This window comes from Rhinopithecus bieti, unplaced genomic scaffold (genome assembly GCF_001698545.2).
Source record: "Rhinopithecus bieti isolate Rb0 unplaced genomic scaffold, ASM169854v2 scaffold_30775, whole genome shotgun sequence".
Classification (NCBI taxonomy): domain Eukaryota; kingdom Metazoa; phylum Chordata; class Mammalia; order Primates; family Cercopithecidae; genus Rhinopithecus; species Rhinopithecus bieti.
In genome coordinates this window covers 1,067,411-1,089,558 of record NW_016813906.1, presented here as the reverse complement: position 1 = coordinate 1,089,558, position 22,148 = coordinate 1,067,411, and the positions used below count along the sequence as shown (strand labels likewise).

General features: G+C 39.3%; 1 protein-coding gene across 1 annotated transcript in view; it reads left to right on the top strand.

Annotated features, from left to right (window-relative positions):
- PAPOLG (poly(A) polymerase gamma) overlaps nucleotides 1-22,148 on the top strand; it is a 41,676-nt gene that overhangs the window by 7,069 nt on the left and 12,459 nt on the right. The window contains 12 exon segments of the mRNA XM_017849100.1: nucleotides 5,082-5,163; nucleotides 5,395-5,504; nucleotides 6,995-7,048; nucleotides 8,069-8,095; nucleotides 8,097-8,153; nucleotides 8,155-8,182; nucleotides 11,797-11,886; nucleotides 16,210-16,348; nucleotides 17,281-17,353; nucleotides 18,464-18,584; nucleotides 19,262-19,343; nucleotides 19,739-19,792. Coding sequence (XP_017704589.1) covers nucleotides 5,082-5,163; nucleotides 5,395-5,504; nucleotides 6,995-7,048; nucleotides 8,069-8,095; nucleotides 8,097-8,153; nucleotides 8,155-8,182; nucleotides 11,797-11,886; nucleotides 16,210-16,348; nucleotides 17,281-17,353; nucleotides 18,464-18,584; nucleotides 19,262-19,343; nucleotides 19,739-19,792 — 917 coding nt within the window.

Below are 22,148 nucleotides of genomic sequence, written 5' to 3'. Positions count from 1 at the left end.
TAGAATCTCCCTCTGTCACCCAGGCTGCAGTACAGTGGCACAGTTATATAGGTCACTGCAGTCTCAAACTCCTGAGCTCAAGTGATCCTCCCACCTCAGCCTCCTGAATAGCTGTAACTGCAGGAATGCACAATTGTGCTTGGCTTATTTTCTTCATTATTTTTTGTAGAGACAAGAGTCTTACTATATTACCCAGGCTGGTCTCAAACTCCTGGTTTCCAGCAGTCCTCCGACCTCAGCCTTCCAAAGTGCTGGAATTACAGGCATGAGCCACTGCGCCTTGCCTAAATTTGCTTTATTTTTTATGACTTTTTCCCCCCAGTATTTTTTATCCGTGCACAATTGGTTGAATCTGCAGATATGGAACCTGCAGCTATGGAAGGCCAACTGTATTTTGAATATAATTATTTTTGTTTTTGTTTTGATACATAATCTTGCTCTGTCGCCCTGGCTGGAGTGCAGTGGTGAGATCTCAGCTCACAGCAACCTCTACCTCCCAGGTTCAAGCGATTCTCCTGTCTTAGCCTCCCAAGTAGCTGGGATTACAGGTGCATGCCACCATGCCACCAGCTAATTTTTGTATTTTTAGTAGAGATGGGGTTTCACCATGTTGGCCAGGCTGGTCTCGAACTCCTGACCTCAAGTGATCCGTTCTCTTTGGCCTCCCAAAGTGATCCACCTGCCTCAGCCTCCCACAGTGCTGGGATTACAGGCGTGAGCCACCGCGCCCAGCCTAAATTTTATTTATTATTATTATTTTTTTTGGAAGCAGAGTCTCGCTGTGTCACCCAGGCTGTAGTGCAGTGGCACAATCTCACCTCGGCTCTTGACTTACAGGTGTGAGCCACCGTGCCCAGCCTCACAATTGAATTTTTATTGTTGTCTGAGAATCGCCACTGTGAAGATTATTTTACTGGCTGTACCAGAATGAGGGAGAGAATGTTCAACTGGGTGATACCATTTGCTTCATCGCTAGGTAGACAATACTGTTACATTTTAAGGTTTTTGTGTTTCATAGTTTTCCCATCTTTGCTCTAACAGCAATCAGTTGAAAGGTAACGTCTCACAGTTGTCAGTGTGTCTACCTGTAAAGTCCCTTTCTGCCCCTTAATCTGCATGGATTTAGAAATTAGGTAAACACCTGCAGAATTGTTTTTTTTTTTTTTTTTGGAGATGGGAGTCTCACTCCGTCACCCAGGCTGGAATACAGTGGCACGATCTCAGCTCACTGCAACCTCCGCCTCCCAGGCTCCAACAGCCCTCCTGCATAGCTGGGACCACAGGCATGCGCCACCATGCCTGGATAATTTTTGTATTTTTGATAGAGACAGGGTTTTGCCATGTTGGCCACGCTGATGTCAAACTTCTGAGTTCAAGCAATCCACCCGCCTTGGCCTCCCAAAGTGCTAGGATTATAGGCATGAGCCACCACACCCGATCTAGAATTCTTTCTTTTACAGCTTTAAACAGTGGGCTCAGAATAAAGTTGAGTCTCTTAAAGACTACAGTCATTGAGTTTAACATGGTCTTTATGCTGTTTACTTTTGTTGACAAAAGGCCGTCTGCCTCATTTCTGAACTCAGCAGGGTTATCAATAGTTGAAGTTATTGGATGAGTCAAATTCTGAGTAGGTGAAATTCTAGTCACAAGCAATTAAAAAAAAAAAGTTAACATCTTCCATTGAGCAGATGAGGTCATTTTTCTATGTGAATTATAATTGTCTCTTTCATGTGGGGGAATGCGGGAAGGATCTCTGTCTCCCAAGCTGTAGTGCAGTGGCATGCATAATCGTGGCTCACTACAGCCTCAAACTCCTGGGCTTAAGCAGTCCTCCCACCCCAGCCCCCCAAGTAGCAGAGACTACAGGTACACATCCTGATGCCCAGCTACTTTTTTTTTTTTGTAGAGATAGGGTCTTGCCATGTTGCCCAGGCTGGCCTCAAACTCTTGTACTCAAGTGATCCTCCTGCCTTGGCTTCCCAAAGTGTTGAGATTACAGGCATGAGTCGCAGCCATGCCCAACCTATAATTCTCTCTTTTTTTTTCAAATTAAAAAAAAAGTCATGAGGTCTCACTGTGTTGCCCAGGCTGATCTTGAACTCTTGAGCTCAAGTGAACCTTTCACCTCAGCCTCCCGCAGTGTTAGGATTGCAGGCAAGAGCCACCACTCACAGCCTATAATTCTCTTTATGTATATTTTACTTTGGAAAGTAACTGAAGGATGTGGGTTCAATCAAAGATGATTTGAATCCATACACAATTGGGATATTTAACCTTTAAATAGTATAGAACCCCAGATCAAATAATTTTAGTTAGATACTATGGCCGTGGCAAACTGTGATTTAGCATATCACTTTCTCATAAATCATACAAGAATCAGACTTCTCAAAGTAGAAATGTGAACTAAAAGTTTTTTTAAGGTCCTGGCTTATCTGTCCATTTCATTCATGTTAATTATGAATAAATGTATAGATTCCTGGGCATAGTGGTGCATGCCTGTAGTCCCAGCTACTCAGGAGGCTGAAGCAGGAAGATCTTGAGCCCAAGAGTTCAAGGCCAGCCTGGCAACATAACGAGACTCTGTCTCTTTAAAAAATCTGATTAATAAAATTTACTGACTTCTTTTTAGCTATAAAATTATTTGTGATACTCTGAACGTTAATATTCATTACACAGAGGCGTTAAGCATAATATCCTATTATATAGATACTTTTATTCAAGGTGAAGTTAATCAGCACATATTATTCTTCACAACTTGTACTGGGCATTGTGAGATAATACAGAGAAGTAGTAGACAAAGTTCTTAACTTTGAGAAATTTAAATATGATTAAAGATTAAATATGAAATATGATTTTACATACCAAAAAAGTCAGTAAATATAGCAAAAAGGAATTTAAGAATTTTAAGGGCAGAGAGCACACAGGAAAAAAAAAAGCTTATTAGGGGGTAAGGATAACCAGGGAAGGCTTCATGGAAGAGGTGGAACTTGAAGTGAACTTCCAAAAGTGGATAATACTGATACCCAGAAGCTGGATACTGTGGCTCATGCCTGTGATCTCAACACTTTGGGAGGCCGAGACAGGGGATCGCTTAAAAACAGGAACTTGAGACCAGCCTGGGCAACAAAGCAAGACCCCATCTTTACAAAAATTATTTAAAAATTATCCAGGCGCAGTGGTATATGCCTATAGTCTCAGATACTCTGGAAGCCAAGGCAGGAGGAATATTTTGTGCTCAGTAGTTTGAGGCTGCGGTGAGCTAAGATCACACTCCTGTGCTCACTTCAGCCTGGGCAACACAGTGAGACCCCATCTCCCATCTGTTTTTTTAAAAAAAAAACAAAAAACAAAAGATGCCCAGAGAGGATGGGCAAGCACTTGAGGCAGGGACAATGGCAAATGCAGTGGAAAGGAGGCTGGATTCTGTGACCATGTTGGTTGGTTGGTTGGTAGTTGAAGCTTCAGAAAGGAAGATAAGAAAGCAAGAAAGATCCCTAGGAACATATGGAGATTTTCAACAACAGGCCCAAGGATCCTTACCTCAGTAGTTAGAGAAGAAGGCATTGGCAACTTTTGAGTAGAACAGCTATATTTAATAGAGTAATTTAAGAACATCAGCCAGTGAATTTTATACAAGATAGTGAAAGAGAAAAGGAAGATTCATTAGAGGGTAGTTTAGGATGCCATTAAATAACCTAGAATTAGGGAAGTATTCGTTGAATAGAAAGGAGGCCACAAATTTGAGGGTATAAGCCAAGAATTGGTAAGCCAAGAAGAAGGAAAAGGTTTGGGCAGTGAGGATAATGAGGAACAAAAATAGAGAACTCAGAAGCAATATCTGTTAGCATTGGAATGAATTTTTTTGCTTGCTTGAGGCTGGATATTGAAGTGGATCAGGATACTTGAGTGAATATCCGATGGGCTTTTGGAATTGGCTCTGAAGGGAGGCGAAAATTAGCTTTTTTTCTTTCTTTTTTTTTGAGGTAGGGTTTCACTCTTGCTGAGGCTCAACCTCCTGGGCTCAAGCAGTCCTCCCATCGCAACCTCCCTAGTAGCTGGGACTAGAGGCACACACCACCATGCCCAGCTAATTTTTTATTTTTTGTAGAGATGGAGTCTCATTGTGTTGCCCAGGCTGGTCTTGAACTGGACACAAGTGGTTCTCTTGCCTCAGTCTCCCAAAGTGCTGGGATTACAGACATGACCATGCCCAGCCAAAAGGTAGCATTTTAATTATGTTATAATCCAAGAAATGTTAATTAAGCTTGTTGGAATAGCTCTCATAAGGAGATCATGTCAGGAATGACCCCGTTCTTACAGAAAGGTTGTAGAGCTAGAATCGAGAAATTAAACATACCTGTCACAAAAACTAAAGGGGATATGGATTGGCCAAGAGTATTATGTTTTAGAGAGCTGAAAGCACATTAGTTTGGTGAGAGTTCCTTGGTGACTACCAAAAGAGTGATGAAGCGAAAGACAGGCAATTGGAAGGGACATGTATGGTCAAGTGATTAAAAAGAAAAGCTTTTCTTCAGAGAGAGATGTATGCATGTGTTGTGGGGGTGAATTTGTTTTGTCTTCCCTCTGGTAATACCCCTACTACTTCAAATCACAGTCAGAGGATCTGTGAAGTACTTTTACAAGTCTAATCTTGACAAAGTTGACAAGTCTAATCATTTGCTCAATAAAGGCCAGTAGACATTATGGTGATTTTTTTTTTTTAATTTTTTGAGGTGGAGTTTCACTCTTGTTCCCCAGGCTGGAGTGCAATGGCATGATCTCGGCTCACTGCAACCTCCACCTCCCAGGTTCAAGTGATTCTCCTGCCTCAGCCTACCAAGTAGCTAGGATTACAGGCGCCCACCACCAGGCCCAGCTAACTTTTGTATTCCTAGTAGAGAAGGGGTTTTGCCATGTTGGCCAGGCTGGTCTCAAACTCCTGACCTCAGGTGATCCGCTGGCCTCAGCCTCCCAAAGTGCTGGGATTACAGGTATGAGCTACCACGCGCAGCCAACATTGAGGTGACTTTTATGCTAAATAATTTGAATAATTGAATGTCTTCTGCTTAATTTTATTTTAGAACCTCCCACCTTCTGTTGTGGCTACTGTTGGTGGTAAAATTTTCACGTTTGGATCCTATAGGCTTGGAGTACACACCAAAGGTAACTGCTTTTCTGTGTTCTAGTGCTAAGAACATTCAATGACAAACTCTTGTTCATAATTAGAAAATACAGGAGAACAAAGTTCCCATTATTTCAGTACTTACAGCTAATCATTGTTAACATTTTCTTGTACTCAGCTTCCATGCTTTCTTCTGTGCATATGTTTGAGTGTACTTTAACAAAAAATATAACACATAATATATTCTTCTTAAGAACTGCTTTAATTTACAGGAGCTGACATTGATGCACTTTGTGTAGCTCCAAGACATGTGGAGAGATCTGATTTTTTTCAGTCTTTTTTTGAAAAATTGAAACATCAAGATGGCATTAGAAACTTAAGAGTAAGTATCCTCTGGCATTTAATATTTAGAATTTAGATTAGAACAAATATCTATAAAAGCTGGGGCTTAAGACTATTGAAATACCTCCTAAGTTACTATTAGGAGATATTTAATAAGAGTAACTTTAATAAGTGATGATTAAATGATGATTAAGAACATGGGCCTTAGAGTTATACAGACTTGAGTTGGCGTCTAGAATCTACTACATAATGGCTCCTAGATCTTGGTCAGGTAACGTAATCCTCTGAGCCTGTTTCCCAATCTGTAAAATGGAGATGTGGTAATAACTTTTTTATAAGGTTTTTGAGTATTGATGAGATATTTACATAAACCATTTACTGTAATAGCCAATAATGATTGATACATATCAAATGATGAGTGCTATTATGTGTAAGGTTCAGTTAGTAACTCTTTATATGTGTATATCTAGCCATTCATTCAGCAAATACAATTTCAGCACCAGTAATTTGTTAGATGCTGTCATTAGTCTTACAGATACAATAATAAACCTGACATTGTTTATTGAAGGGGGGTTATGTGAACTAAATAAACAAAACAGTGTTAATGCATTCTGAAGTGCTAGAATAAGGTGAAGGTCAAAGAATCTGTGGTATTTGGGGAATCTGGGAATGTTTTTAGACAAGGAAGTTAAGAATTTGTTAGGTTGGGGAGTTAAGGAAGACTCAGGAAAGCATTATTTCTACTAATCTCAACTGTATTAATTAAATTTTTAATATATAAATCATGAGCTCTCATTATTTTAAAATTTCTAACCCTAGTAGCCTTTCTAAATCATCAGTTTTCAGTTTAGACTCAAGAAATTATAAGTACCCAGATGATAGCAGCTTTTTGGGTTTTTTTCGGTTTTTTTTTTTTTTAATTTTACTTTAAGTTCTGGGATATATGTGCAGAACGTGCAGGTTTGTTACATAGCTATACATGTGCCATGGTGGTTTGCTGCACCCGTCAACCCGTCATCTAGGTTTTAAGCTCTGCATGCATTAGGTATTTGTCCTAATGTTCTTCCTCCCCTTGTTCCCCACCCCTGGACAGGCCCCAATGTGTGACGTTCCTCTCCCTGTGTCCATGTGTTCTCATTGTTCAACTCTCACTTATGAGTGGGAACATGCAGTGTTTGGTTTTCTGTTCCTATGTTTGCTGAGAATGATGGCTTCCAGTTTCATCCATGTCCCTGCAAAGGACATGAACTCATTCTTTTTTAGGGCTGCAGACAATAGCAGTTTTGCTTTCCAGTTCTGAGGAATATTTTTAGAGGGATAATAAATTAGATACTGTTGTAGGCATTTTGTGTTTCTTACATAATATAGGTCACAAAGTAGAAATACCTGGAATGTAAGACCAAAAGCATTTTCACTTTGTCTGTTGAGTTAAAATACAAACTGGGAGCAAAGATATTCACGTTATTGGTAGTTAGGAAGGTTAAAGAAGGGATTACACCTATATGTTATGATTGTTTTCCTTTTTTGTAGGCTGTAGAAGATGCCTTTGTACCTGTTATAAAATTTGAATTTGATGGTATTGAAGTAAGTGTTTAATATTTTTGTGACTTTACAATTGAACTGTTTAACTTGTAAGTTTGTTTTCTGAAATCAGGCTTAACATAAGTGCATATTTTAAAAAATCAAATAATCTCTTTTTTTTTTTTTCTTTTTTTAAATAAAGAGATAGGGTCTAACTCTGTGGCCCAGGCCGGAGTATAGTGACACAATCATAGCTCACTGCACCTTTGAGCACCTGAGTTCAAGTGATCCTTCTACCTCAGCCTCCTGAGTGGCTGGGATTCCAGGCACACACCACCACACCTGGCTAATTTTTTGTATTTTTAGTAGAAATGGGGTTTCATCATGTTAGCCAGGATGGTCTCAATCTCCTGACCTCGTGATCCACCCACCTTGGCCTCCCAAAATGGTGGGATTACAGGTGTGAGCCACTGTGTCCGGCCCATATTTTTAATTTCTAAGAATACTATTTTATTCTTTAAATGTGCCTTTTTATTTATGTCTGTATTTATTTATAGCCTCCTGACCTTATTTCCTAGATACAACATTTTTACCTGCTTTCTTAGGTCTACTGGGTCTGTTACCACTTGTCCATCTGCTTTCCAGCTTTCATAGCTTTTGCTGTTGTCACTTTCTGTTCTTTGTCCTAGTGAATTTTGCGTTTAAAATAAAAATAATACTAAACAAAAAAATTAAATTTTCCTGGTATTTTAGTGAGGTTTCAAGAGGGAGCGAATGTAAATGTGTGTTGGATCTTCTATCTTTATCTAGAAATTTGCTCGTAAGGCTTTGATTTTTTTTTTTTTAAATGCTTGGCATATATGCTAAAATTTAAATGCTTTCATTAATTTGAAAGTTTAATTACCTTAACAAAACTTTACAGTGATTTTCCCATGTGAGATTGCCTACATAGGCCTATTGAAGCTTTGGTAGAACTTCCCAAACTAATAATCAGAGCTTTTCACATTTTTATGGTGGGATGGGAGAGGATGGATTGAAAGGAGAAAATGTAATTTTTTTCTCTTTTTTCGCGTCTTTCCAAAGATTGATCTAGTATTTGCAAGACTGGCACATACAAACCATATCAGATAATTAGATCTTAAGAGACGACTCTCGCCTGAGAAGCTTGATATATCAGGTGTATTCGCAGCTTAAATGGTAAGCTTCAAAAACGAAATCTCAGATACCTGCTTCAAAACAATTAGATAAATTTTTGCAGAATTGACTGTTAATTCATTTTGAGATTGGACTCAGTTTAAATGAATTTTCTTATACAGTAATGTGACCACATTTAAGGAATCCTAAAAACGGCACGAATTTATTGAAGACTGTATATATATATACTACATATATATAATATATATACCTATAGGTAACGTATAAACTAATATACGTTATATATATATATTCACGTAGTTATATGATATACGTATATATATACTATATACATATATATGTATATTATACTAGGTGTATATATAATATATACGTATATATATATATTAACGTATGATACTAGTAATATCTATATATATAGTATAGTATATATATATATATATAAGGCTGTGTATACTATATATATATATACTATATACTATATATATATGTCATATATACTAGTATATACTATATATATGATACTTATATATATAGTAGTGGGTTCTCGCAAACGTTACTTACTGGTCTCAAGACTTCTTTGCACTTTTAAGATTTATGGAGGACCCCAAAAGCTTTTGTTTATGTGGGTTATATCTGTCAATATTTACCATGTTAGAAATAAAACTGAGAAATTTAAAAAATACTTAGTCATTTATAAATAATGAACCCATTTTAAATTAATATAAACTTGTGTGTGAAGAATGACTTTTTTTTTTTTTTTACATTTTGCAAATCTCTTTAATATTTGACCTGATAGAAGACAGCTAGATTCTTATTTGTGTCTACAGTCAATTGTAATATTTTGTTTTGGTTAACATATAAGAAGAAAATCTGGCCGGGCGTGGTGGCTCACGCCTATAATCCCAGCACTTTGGGAGGCCAAGGTGAATGGATTACTTGAGTCCGGGAGTTCCAGACCAGCTGGGATAACATGTTGAAACCCCATCTCTACCAAAAATACAAAAATTTAGTTGGATGTAGTGGCACTTGCCTGTAGTTCCAGCTACTCAGGAGGCTAAGGTGGGAGGATCACCTGAGCTCAGGAGGTGGAGGCTGCAGTGAGCCGTGATTATACCACTGCATTCTAGCCTAGGTGACAGAGCGAGGCCTTGTCTAGAAAAAAGAAAAGAGGCCGGGTGCGGTGGCTCATGCGTCTAATCCCAGCACTTTGGGAGGCCAAGGCAGGCGGATCACCTGAGGTCAGGAGTTTGAGACCAGCCTGGACAACATGGTAAACCCCGTTTCTATTAAAAATAAAAAACTAGCCAAGTGTGTTGGTGCTTGCCTGTAATCCCAGCTACTTGGGAGACGGAGGCAGGAATATCGCTCGAACCCAGAAGGCAGAGGTTGCAGTGAGCTGAGATCATGCCACCACACTCCAGCCAGGGTGACAGAGCGAGTCTCCGTCTCAAAAAAGAAAGAAAAAAATCTGTCCTCTTAGTTGGAAAAGGGAGGAGTGTTTTCATAGCCTTTTCAGATAATTATAGATGTTCTTCTTAAACTTGACCAGGGACTTTTTTTCTTTTTAACAGTTTTATTGAGGTATAATTACATACCATTAAATTTATCCTTTTCAGGTGTGCACCTCACTGGTCTTTTTCTTTTCTTTCTTTCTTTTTTTTTTTTTTTTTGAGATAGAGTCTCACACTATTGCCCAGGCTGAAGTGCGATGGCGCGATCTCAGCTCACTGTAACCTGCGCCTCCTGGGTTCAAGCGATTCTCCTGCCTCAGCCTCCTGAGTAGCTGAGATTACAGGCATGTGCCACCACGCCTGGCTGATTTTTTTGTATTTTTAGTAGAGATGGGGTTTCTCCATGTTGGTCACACTGGCCTCCAACTCTTGATACCAGGTGATCCCGCCCACCTTGGCTTCCCAAAGTGCTGGGATTACAGGTGTGAACCACCTCACCTGGCCTTCACTGGTCTTTAGTACACTACAATCCAATGTTAGAATATTTTATCACTCTCAAAAGATGCTTTATACACATTTGCAGTCATTTCCCTTTCCAATCCGCAGTCCCAGGCAACCACTAATCTGCTTGCTTGCTTTCTTTGTAGATTTGCCTCTTAAAGACATTTCATATAAAAAGAATTCTTTGTGGTCTTTTGCATAAGAGTTCTTTCATTTGGCATGTTTGTGAGGTTCATCCATATTCTGTTTTGTTGCTGAATAAAAATGATAGTTTCTTAAAGGTTAGAGTATGGAGTCTAAAATCATATCAGACTTTTTGTATTTTGTTACATAACAATCCACTGATCTGTCTTGTTCTTTGAGTGGTCCCTTTATTCATGCATGATTCTGTACTATCATGCCTTGGTCATTTGGAAAATATTGGGTCACAAAGTTACTTGGATCTTCCAAATGTTAATACACATTTCACTGTAAAATGTGAAAAAAAAAAAAAACCAGCATTCATTAATATCACCACCAGTCTCAACGGAAAAGTATGGAAAGGTGTCAAGTTCATAGTAACAGATAAAAGTTGTCTAAAATTCAGGTTTGACTTGAAAGGTTAAATTTTATTGTTGGCAACAAATTTTGTCATTTTACTTGAACGGAGGGGTTCCTTTTCTTCATTTTTAAAGAAATACCTCACTGAATAACTATAGTTCATCTGCCAGTTACTTTTTCAGGTAAAACTGGTGTTCCTTGAAAAAAGCAGGTGGTTCAGCTTACAACTCACACAGTCTCACGTGTTCTTTCCCCACCTTTATTTTTAACTGCAAATGTTTGGTGGTGAAGATATTTTTTTCTGCTAGTACAGTTTGTTGCCCCATCTTGATTGACGGCAAAGGTACCTGCAGTTTTATCCACCGTTTCTTTTGCACCATCAATGCAAATGTTAACATGGTGAAAAAAGCAAAGAAAGCCTTAGTATTATTATAAACAAAGTTTGACCTCACAAATTCCCAGGGGTACCCAGACCGTACTTTGAGAACCAATGTCTTTTTCTTTTTTTTGAGACGGAGTCTCACTCTGTTGCCAAGGCTGGAGTGCAGTGGTGCGATCTCGGCTCACCACAACCTCCCCCTCCTGGGTTCAAGCGATTCTCCTGCCTCAGCCCTTTGAGTAGCTGGGATTATAGATGCCCACCACCACACCCAGCTAATTTTTGGATGTTTAGTAGAGACAGGGTTTCACCATTTGGGCCAGATTGGTGTTGAGCTCCTGACCTCAGGTGATCCACCCACCTCGGCCTCCCAAAGGGCTGGGATTGAGAACCACTGTTTTATAGTGTCTTTTGTTTAACTGAATCACTATTGGACTTTGGTGTATTTCCAGATTGTAACAGTAAATTACAGTATTTGTGGAAAAGGTTTACATTGAAGTAATTACAGTGTTGTAATTGGGAGGTGTTTGATTAACAAATATGGAAGAAAACTAAAAAATACTCAGACATATCACATTTTGGATTGCATTACCCATGTCTTTTTTAATTATCCTAAAACAAACTGATTTCTCCTAAGTGCTAAATTTCATATACATAAAATAAACCCTGATGTTTTATTATCTTTCATATTTTTAGTATTCGAGAGTCTGGAAGTTAGGAGGGCATTTGAATTAACTGAGTATTTGCTGCATGTTGAAAAATGAATGCTTTGTCTTTTTCAGGATGTAGAGTTACTGATGAAATTTTGCATTTAGTGCCAAATAAAGAAACTTTTAGACTCACCCTAAGAGCTGTCAAATTATGGGCAAAACGTAAGTATCCCTAGTCTTCTATGTTTGCATTATAAAATTCTAATTTTCTCTTGCCAGTGATAGAAGCACATATAGAAACTTTGAATCTAATGACATTGTTGGAGGTTGAGGGCCAGTAAACTCTGGAGTAGCTATTTGTTTTTCGGGTACAATGGTTATGGTGTTTTGATAAGTAGTGTACCTCTTCCTACCTTGGGTAAAAACTAAAAGCCCCTGACTTTTCGTCTTAGGTTCAGTCAGGCAGTCAGAATAATTCAGAAGTTGAAGACTGACACCCTCCGTGGGTAGCACCATCTTATATATCTTTGTATTCCCACCTGCAGAGTCTGGTTTTTACTGTAGTAGGTGTTCATTAAGTGAAGAGCGCACAGTGATGACTTTCACTTGTTTTTACCTTATAACACTTTTCTAATAAAGCCTGGAACTGTTACTAGTTTATATATATATATATTTCATATATTTAGGTTCATAAAAATCCCTTTGCTTACCACTGAGCTGGCATAGCACGTTCTATATTATTATTTAAGCACATCTCTGAGATATTGCAGGTTTGGTTCCAGACAACTGCAGTAAAGCAAATTACAATTTTTTTGTTTTGTTTCCCAGTGCATATAAAAGTTAGATTTACACTATACTGTAGTCTTTTTTTTTTTGAGACTGAGTCTCGCTCTGTCGCCCAGGCTGAAGTGCAGTGGTGCAATCTCAGTTCACAGCAACCTCCGCCTCCTGGGTTCAAGTGATTCTTCTGCCTCAGCCTCCCAAGTAGCTGGGACTACAGGCATGCACCACCGTACCTTGGTAATTTTTTGTATTTTTAGTAGAGGCGGGATTTCACCATGTTTGTCAGGCTAGGCTCGAACTCCTGACCTTGTGATCCACTGGCCTCGGCCTCCCAAAGTGCTGGGATTACAGGCGTGAGCCATCAAGCCCAGCTCCAAAATGTGTTTCTTAAGTGGTAAAACAAGAAGATAACTCCTTGATCCATGGGCTACAGAATAGATGCTGTATTAGCAGACATGAAAATAACTTTAATCTCCTAGTATATGTCCACTAGAGCTCTTGCATGACTAGGTGCATTGTCAAAGAGCAGTCCTACTTAGAAAGGAATCTTTTTTTTTTCTGAGCAGTAGATCTCACCAGTGGGCTTTAAAATACTCATTAAACCATGATGTAAACAGCTGTGTTGTCATCTAACAAGAGAATCACCTACCCTTTGAAGCTTTGAAACCAAGCTTCTCCTCTCTAGCTGTGAAAGTCCTAGATGGCATCTTCTTCCAGTATAAGGCTGTTTAATCTACATTGATAATTTGTTGTTTAGTGTAGCCACCTTCATCAATGATTTTAGCTAGATCTTGTGGATGACTTCCCGCAGCTTCTGCATCAGCACTTGTTGCACTTTTATGTTGTGGAGATGGCTTCTTTCCTTAAACCTTATAAACCAATCTTTACTAGCTTCAGACTTTTCTTCTGCACCTTCCTCACCTCTCTCAGCCTTCATACAATTGAAGAGAAGTTAGGACTTTGCTCTGGATTAGACTTTGGCCTAAGGAAACTTTGTGTTTTGTTTGATCTTTCATCCAGACTATTAAAATTTTCTATCAGCAGCCAGGTGGGGTGGCTCACACCTGTAATCCCAGCACTTTGGGAGGCCAAAGCGAGCAGATCATGAGGTCAGGAGTTTGAGATCAGCCTGACTAACATCGTGAAACCCCATCTCTACTAAAAATACAAAATTTAGCCGGGTGTGGTGGTGTGCGCCTGTAATCCCAGCTACTCAGGAAGCTGAGGCAGGAGAATCACTTGAACCCGGGAGGTGGAGGTTGTGGTGAGCTGAGATCGTGCCACTGCACTCCAGCCTGGGCGACAGTGCAAGACTCCATCTCAACAACAAAAAAAGGTTTTCTGTCAGCAATAAGGCAGTTTTACTTTTTTGTCATTCCTGTATTCACTGGAGAGTAGCACTTGTAATTTCTGTCAGTAACTTTTCCTTGGTATTCACAACTTGGTTAACTGATTGGCACAAGGAGCATAGCTTTCAGACTATCATAGCTTTCAAAATGCGTTTTTCACTGAGCTTAATCTTTTCTAGCTTTTGATTTAAAGTGAGAGACATGTGACTCTTACTTGAACACTTAGAGGCCGTTAAGGGTTCTTAATTGGCCTAATTTAAGTATTGTTGTGTCTCAAGGAATAGGGAGACCTGAGGAGAGGGAGAGAGATGGGTAATGACCAGTTGGTGGAGCATTCAGAACATACACATTAACCAACTAAGTTCACCGTCTTATATGGGCTCAGTCTGTGGTGCCCCAAAACAATTACAATAGTAACATCAGCAATCACTAATCACAAGTCCCCATAACAGATATAATAATAATGAAAAAGTTTGAAATACTGTGAGAATTACTAAAATGTGACACAGAGACATGAAGTGAGAGCTTATGCTGTTGGAAAAATGTTGCTTATAGATTTGTTCAACTCAGGGTTGCCACAACCCTTCAATTTGTAAAAAACTCAGTATCTGTAAAGTGTAATAAAGCAAAACACAATAAAACAAGGTATGCCTTTGTATTTGTTTTATTTCATTTTATTTTTTTAGACAGGGACTTGCTCCGTTTCCCAGGCCAGAATGCAGTGGTGTAATCATAGCTCACCACAGCCTCGACCTTCTGGGCCCAAGCAATACTTCCACTCTAGCCTCCTGAGTAGCTGGGACTACAGGCATATGCCACCATGCCTGGCGAATTTGTTTGTTTGTTTTTGTTTTTGTTTTTGTTTGAGACAGAGTCCTGCTCTGTTGCCCGGGCTGGAGTGCAGTGGCACAATCTTGGCAAGCTCCACCTCCCGAGTTCACGCCATTCTCCTGCCTCAGCCTCCCGAGTAGCTAGGACTACAGGCGCCCACCCCCATGCCCGGCTAATTTTTTGTATTTTAGTAGAGACGGTGTTTCACCGTGTTAGCCAGGATGGTCTCGATCTCCTGACCTCGTGATCCGCCTGCCTCGGCCTCCCAAAGTGCTGGGATTACAGGTGTGAGCCACCACGCCCGGCTAATTTTTTTTTTTTTAAGCAGAGACAAGGTGTTGCTATGTTACCTAGGCTGGTCTCAAGTTCCTGAGCTCAACCAGTCCTCCTGCCTTGGCCTCCCAAAGTAATGGAATTACAGGTGTGAGCCACAGTGCCTGGCTGAGTATGACAGTTAAAAGTTTCTTTTTGGGGTGCTGAAAACATTCTAGAATTGATCATGTTGATGATTGCACAACTCTCAGTATACTAAAAACCATTGAATTGTGTACTTTAAATCGACGAATCTTGTGGTATGTGAATTACATCTCAATAAAGCTGTTACAAGCTAAAAAGCAACACATGGCTTGTGGCTACCATATTGGACAGTGTAGGTCTATATTAAGCAAGTAGAATTTGTCCTTGGGCTCAAGTGTCTAGTATAGTTAAAATAAAATTTGCACTGACGGGATAACATGAACAATTTGGCCTTCCTTAAAGATTAAATGCCATATTTTGTCAATTAGATGCATATTTTTCATGTTTACCATGTCTGAAATCAGTATTTTGTAGGTTTTCTTCTTTTGCTCACTTGGCGGGACGTAATACAGATAGCTATATGAGAATCGGTCATGACAGTCATGGTGGTGCACTCCTGTAGTCATAGCTGCTCAAAAGGCAGAGGTGGAGGATCAGTTGAGCCCGGGAGTTTGAGGCTACAGTGAGTTATGATTGTGCCAGTTCACTCCAGTCTGGGTGACAGAGTGAGAGCCCATCTCTTAAGAAAAAAAAATGATAGAAATGAGTAGTATCAGTGGTGTATTCTACTTTATGGAGAGGTATCCAAATTCTGTGAAATACTGAAGTCTCCAGTTTTACACTTGATTTAAAAATACCCATGAATGTGATTATTAATTAAATATTCATTCTTCCCCATTGTCTCTTCAAATGTCTCCTTCCTTTCATTTTTCTCTCAATCCTAAATACTGAAAAATGGGGAATTTCAATGTAATATCAGTGGAGCCCAGTTGAGCAGTTGGAACTGAGGCAAAGAACTGAGGTGTCTATATTGGAAGGGAAAGTAAGGAGGGTAAGATTAGTAACTTATGGTTTACTAAGTAGACTATAGGCCTTATGTGAAGGTCTGCTTATCAGTTTTAATGTTTTGTTTATAGGGGAAAATTTCCAACCAGCCGTCTTATGAATACAGTTACCTTGTTGAATGTCATGGATATTCATTCACCTTGTAAAGAGCAGAAAAAATAAAAAGAATGTCACAGATAGTAGGTCCTAATAATAATTAACAAATATGTTGATTTTCTAGGACGTGGTATTTATTCCAACATGCTAGGATTCCTTGGTGGTGTCTCCTGGGCAATGCTAGTTGCAAGAACTTGCCAATTGTATCCAAATGCAGCAGCATCTACTTTAGTTCATAAGTTCTTTTTAGTTTTTTCCAAGTGGTAAGTATTTATATGTGTACTTTGACTATTTACTAACTTCTACCTATATGTAAGTTTGTTTGGACATTAAGAACTATACATAGACCTTTTCTGTTGTTTTACATTCCTTTGTAAAGGTAAAAGTATAAAACATCAAATTTGAGGCACTTGTCACCTTCTTCAGGGATTTATAAATGTGGGCCCTTAACTAGGGAGAGCAGTTAAAATAAGTTTGGCTTTGCAAATTACTAGTTATGTAGAGGTTGTTTAAGCTTTCCTCATTTGTAAAACGGAGATGATAATCACACTGATTTATTAGTATTTTCAGTAAATGTTAGCCGTTGCTGTTACTGAATTATCAGAATTAAATCCATGAAAGCAAATGAGAAGGAAGTGAAAGATTCAGGTGCAAATTAGTTACAGTTAATGGAAAGTAATGTTTGCCCTTTCAGAGAACATTGCATTAAAATGAGCAGCCTTTCCTTTGTATACCTTCTTACCTTCTTCCTTAGCCCATTTCTTCTTCTTTATTTTTTTTTTTAATTGAGACAGGGTCTCACTCTGTTGCCCAGGCTAGAGTGCTTGCATCTCAGCTCACTGCAGCCTCCGCCTCCTGGGCTCAAGTGATCCTCCCACCTCAGCCTCATGAGAAGCTGGGACTATAAGCATGCGCCGGTAGGCGTGGCTAATTTTTGTATTTTTAGTAGAGACAGGGTTTCTCCATGATGCCCAGGGTGGTCTCGAACTCCTGAGCTCAAGTGATCTGCCTGCCTCAGCTTCCCACAGTGCTGGGATTACAGGTGTGAGCCACCACGCTCGGCCTTTTTTTCCCCCTTAATACCAAATACCCAGAACATTCGCTCTAGAAGGTTAGAACAATCTAATAATTATAAGGTTCCATGTAGTACCTGAAGTGAGATCATGTGTAAGTTAATTTGCCTTATTCATGTCAGGGAATGGCCAAATCCTGTGCTGCTGAAGCAACCAGAAGAAAGCAATTTGAATTTGCCTGTCTGGGATCCTCGGGTATGTGATTTAGTATGGAGTTTCTGTAAACCTTTTAAGGAAAAGGACATTTCTCTAAATTACAATCTAGTTAAAGATAGTTCCTCTTGTCTCTGTTCTTCCTTCTGTATGACTATTGTCCTCCTGCTCCTTCTGCTGTGGTTTTTGTTTTGTTTTGTTTTTTGTTTTTTGTGCAGATGATTTGGATCACTGATGCTGATCCAAATGTTATGTCATTAAAAATCACCCATGTAAGATGAGTGGGTGTCTCAAGGGCAGTGTCATAATCCATTGTGGAAAACTCTCTCAAAATAATTGGTTACTTGGCTGGATGCAATGATTCACGCCTGTAATCCCAGCACTTTGGGAGGCCTAGGCGGGTGGTTCACCTGAGGTCAGGAGTTCGAGACCAGCCTGGCCAACGTGGTGAAACCCCCTCTCTACTGAAAATACAAAATACTAGCCAGGCGTGGTGGTGCACACCTGTAGTCCCAGCTACTCTGGAGGCTGAGGCACGAGAATCGCCTGAACCCCAGAGGCAGAGGTTGCAGTGAGCCGAGATTGTGCCACTGCACTCCAGCCTGGGTGAGTTGAGACTTCGTCTCAGAAAAAAAAGTAATTGGTTACTAATAATAAAGTACTAAAGTATAATAAAAGATTTACTTTGAGATACAATTTAAAGCAGATTCATTGTTCCAAGATAGCATAATTCTCACATATCTTGCATTTTAATTGCTTTTAGAGTGAGTGCTCATTCCTCTAGGTAACCAAGGGGAAGTCATCCATTGAGTGGGTGGTGAAAAAGGATTGAGAATCATGATACCAGATAATGCTTTTTGTAGTTATAATACTGTATTTCCTTGATTATAAGAGATCATTGTTTATAAGATGCACATCAATTTAACAGCTTTTCTGAGGAAAAATATACTTCTGTAGTATTTCCTTTGACTTTGACTATGAGACATATCCAACTTCAAAAATAAATGTAGTTGGGGAGGGAAAATGTACTTCTTAAACTTGAGGAAATGTAGTATTTAATTTATATTTCATATTCTTCAGACTTTTGGGGAAATGAAATGAGGACAACTGAAATAGGAGAATAGATCAGTTATTCTGCTTCTAATTTCACAGGTAAATCCATCAGATAGGTATCATCTCATGCCCATAATCACCCCTGCCTACCCACAACAGAATTCTACGTATAATGTGTCCACATCAACTCGAACAGTAATGGTAGAAGAATTTAAACAAGGTAAACATGTGGCCCTGTTGCCCTTTACATATTCCCACAAGTTTTTGGTTGACAGTTTTTATTCTCTGTTACAGCTATGGATTGACAGTTAGAGTTATACCTATTTTTTCTAAAAACTCTTTCAAGTATGGTTATTTTGGTTTTTAGTAAGGAGTTTTCAAAAGTATATGATTATATTAAGGCCGAAAATGGAGCCAGCCCAGTCTGGTTGAACCTAATTTTTTGTGTTCTAAGAAACAACATAATATATGTTTATATTTTGTTACTCAAGATTTTGGTGGGCTGGGCGTGGTGGCTCACGCCTATAATCCCAGCACTTTGGGAGGCCAAGGCGAGCAGAACACCCGAGGTCAGGAGTTTAAGACCAGCCTAGCCAACATGGTGAAACCCTGTCTCTACTAAAAATAAGAAAATTAGCCGGACATGGTGGTGGGCACCTTTAATTCCAGCTACTTAGGAGGCTGAGGCAGGAGAATCGCTTGAACCCAGGAGGTAGAGGTTGCAGTGAGCCAAGATAGAACCACCACACTCCAGCCTGGGTGACAGAGTGAGACTCTGTCTCAAAAAAAGAAAAAATAATAATAATTTGGTGTGGTGGAGTTTGAGATTTTGCAGTAGTAGAGTGATTTAAGAGCTGGTCCCTTTTCAAAATCCTTCTTTTTTTTTTTTTAATTTAGGTCTTGCAGTCACAGATGAAATTCTCCAAGGAAGATTGCGTCCAAACTACTTGAGCCCCCAAAATCTCTTCAAAAGTAATAGGTTGTGAAATTTTGTATTTATATGTATCGTGATTTTTTTTTTTTTAAAGAAGAATGTTAAACATAGTTTAATATCTGTAGGTGAAAGCTCTTTTATTTCCTTAAGCAAGGAGAGAATAGATAACAAAAATCCTAGAGGAAAAGTGTTTCTTTATTCTAGTACATCTAATCCAGTACTAGTGACTTTTTAAAGTGAATTCTTTTTGGGGGTTTTTTACTTGTGGACCTAGAATTAATTTTGTGAAATCAGAGCATAAATTGTAGTATTTTCATAAACTGTGTGCCTTTATTAGCTCATTTTTTCAATGAGAGGGAGGGAGAAAAGGGGATGATTAAAAAGCAGGCCGTAACAATTTTTCTGGCTTTTTTTTCTGATTGTTGCTGAAAATTCTTCAGACATTATATAGTATTGACTGCCAGCGCATCAACGGAAGAAAACCATCTAGAGTGGTAAGACTTCTGTTTCAAGTTTTCTACCTACTGTGTGGTGATAGTAACTTATTTATATGGTGCTTTACCATTTATAAAGTACTTTCTTGCTTGATTTTCAAAATTATTATTATTTTTTTTTTTTTCTGAGACAGAGTCTCTGTTGTCTAGGCTGGAGTGCAGAGTCGTGATCTCAGTTTCGCCATGTTAGTCAGGCTGGTCTCAAGCTCCTGACCTCAGGTGATCTGCCCACCTCAACCTCCCAAAGTGCTGGGATTATAGGCCTGAGCCACCTCTCCCGGCCTTTTTTTTTCTTTTTTTCTTTTTTTTTTTTTGAGAAGGAGTCTCCCTCTGTCACCCAGACTGGAGTGTAGTGGCATAATCTCGGCTCACTGCAACCTCCGCCTCCTGGGTTCAAGTGATTCTCCTGCTTTAGCCTCCTGAGTAGCTGGGACTGCAGGTGTGCACTACCATACCCTGTGCCTAATTTTGTATTTTTAGTAGAGACGGGGTTTCACCGTGTTGGCCAGGCTGGTCTCGAACTCCTGACCTCAAGTGATCTGTAAAATTATTATATCTTACTGGTGATTGTTGTGCATGACCATGGAGCTTCAGTGTTTAAAATACGCCATCAAATTAATGTTTCAGAATCAGGAGGGACATGAGCAAAAGATACATGTATAGATTTTGCTTCTTGTTGCTTCTCGGAGTCAGATTTAAGCAAAATTTTGAGCTAGTTTGGATGATTCTGATAGCACCATCTAAGTTTTCTTTTCTTTTCTTTTCTTTTTTTTCTTTTTTTTTGAGACAGAGTCTCACTGTGTCACTCGGTGGAATGCAGTGGCGTGATCTCGGCTCACTGCAGCCTCTACCTCCTGGGTTCAAGCAATGCTCTGCCTCAGCCTCCAGAGTAGCTGGAATTACAAGCACCCACCACCATGCCTGGCTATTTTTAGTAGAGATGGGGTTTCACCATCTTGGGCAGGCTGGTCTTGAACTTCTGACCTCGTGATCCACCCACCTCAGCCTCCCAAAGTGCTGGGATTACAGGCGTGAGCCACCACGCCTGGCCTAAGTTTTTCATTTTTGCCATCATGTTTACCTCCCACAAAACTCAATAGAAAAGACATCTTGTATATCGTTTTAATTTAGGAGATAATGGCTAAAATCTTTCCGATTAAGCTTCTGTCAACAGGTAGGAGATATTTGTGGTCAAGAAGTACTGTGTTCTTTCTAGTGCATCTAAATTTATCCCTTCTATCTCCCGTATATTCACATCCTTGGCTCTATCAGACGGAAGCTATTAGACCACCAGAGATGGTTGTACTTTCCTTGGGTCTGACTTCTGGAAAAGCAAAACAGCAATACTATTTTATTTTTGCTTCAAGAGTTTAATCCTTATTTCATTGATAATTAAAGGGACTCTGAAAATAATCCTGATACTGAAACAGTATTTTGTTTGTATAGATCAGGAGAGAGAAAATAGGGTCTAGGCCAAATTCAGTCTGCCACCTATATTTATAAAGTTTTATTGGAACACAGCCATGTTTCTTCATTTACATATTATCTATGGTTGCTTCTGTGCTTGACAGCAAAGTTGAATAGGTGTAACAAAGACTGTATGGCCCAGAAACCCTAAAATTTACTATTTAGCCCTTTACAGAAAAAGTTTGCCAACCTGTCGTTTAGATGACACTGGAATAACACAGATTTTTGTAGATTTACTGTTAAAGCACACACAATTATAATGTATAAGCTCTTGCTGATGTTTTTAAAAAACTTAAAATGTTCTTCTAATTATTCTAATTCATAAGTCATTAATAAGTAAGTTGCCATTGGTCACATTTCTTAAGTGAGATAGAAATGAAATTGCAGAAATCTGATGAAACTTACTGTATTTTGATAGTATCTGATACAAATTTAGTGAATTCTTTTTTTTCTTTGAGATGGAGTCTTGCTCTGTCGCCCAGACTGGAGTGCAGTGGCGCGATCTCAGCTCGCTGCAAGCTCCGCCTCTCGGGTTCATGCTATTCTCCTGCCTCAGCCTCCCGAGTAGCTGGGACTACAGGCGCCCGCCACCTTGCCCGGCTAATTTTTTGTATTTCTAGTAGAGACAGGGTTTCACCGTGTTAGCCAGGATGGTCTCGATCTCCTGACCTCATGATCCGCCTGCCTTGGCCTCCCAAAGTGCTGGGATTACAGGCGTTGGCCACCGCACCCAGCCTGTGAATTCTTTTTTAAATGCAAAGTCTAGCTGATTGTTTCACATATTATGTGCCAATATTAGTTTCATTGTTTAAACTTAGATTGTTTCACATATTATGTGCCAATATTAGTTTCATTGTTTAAACTTATCTTAGCCTTAGGATTTATTTAT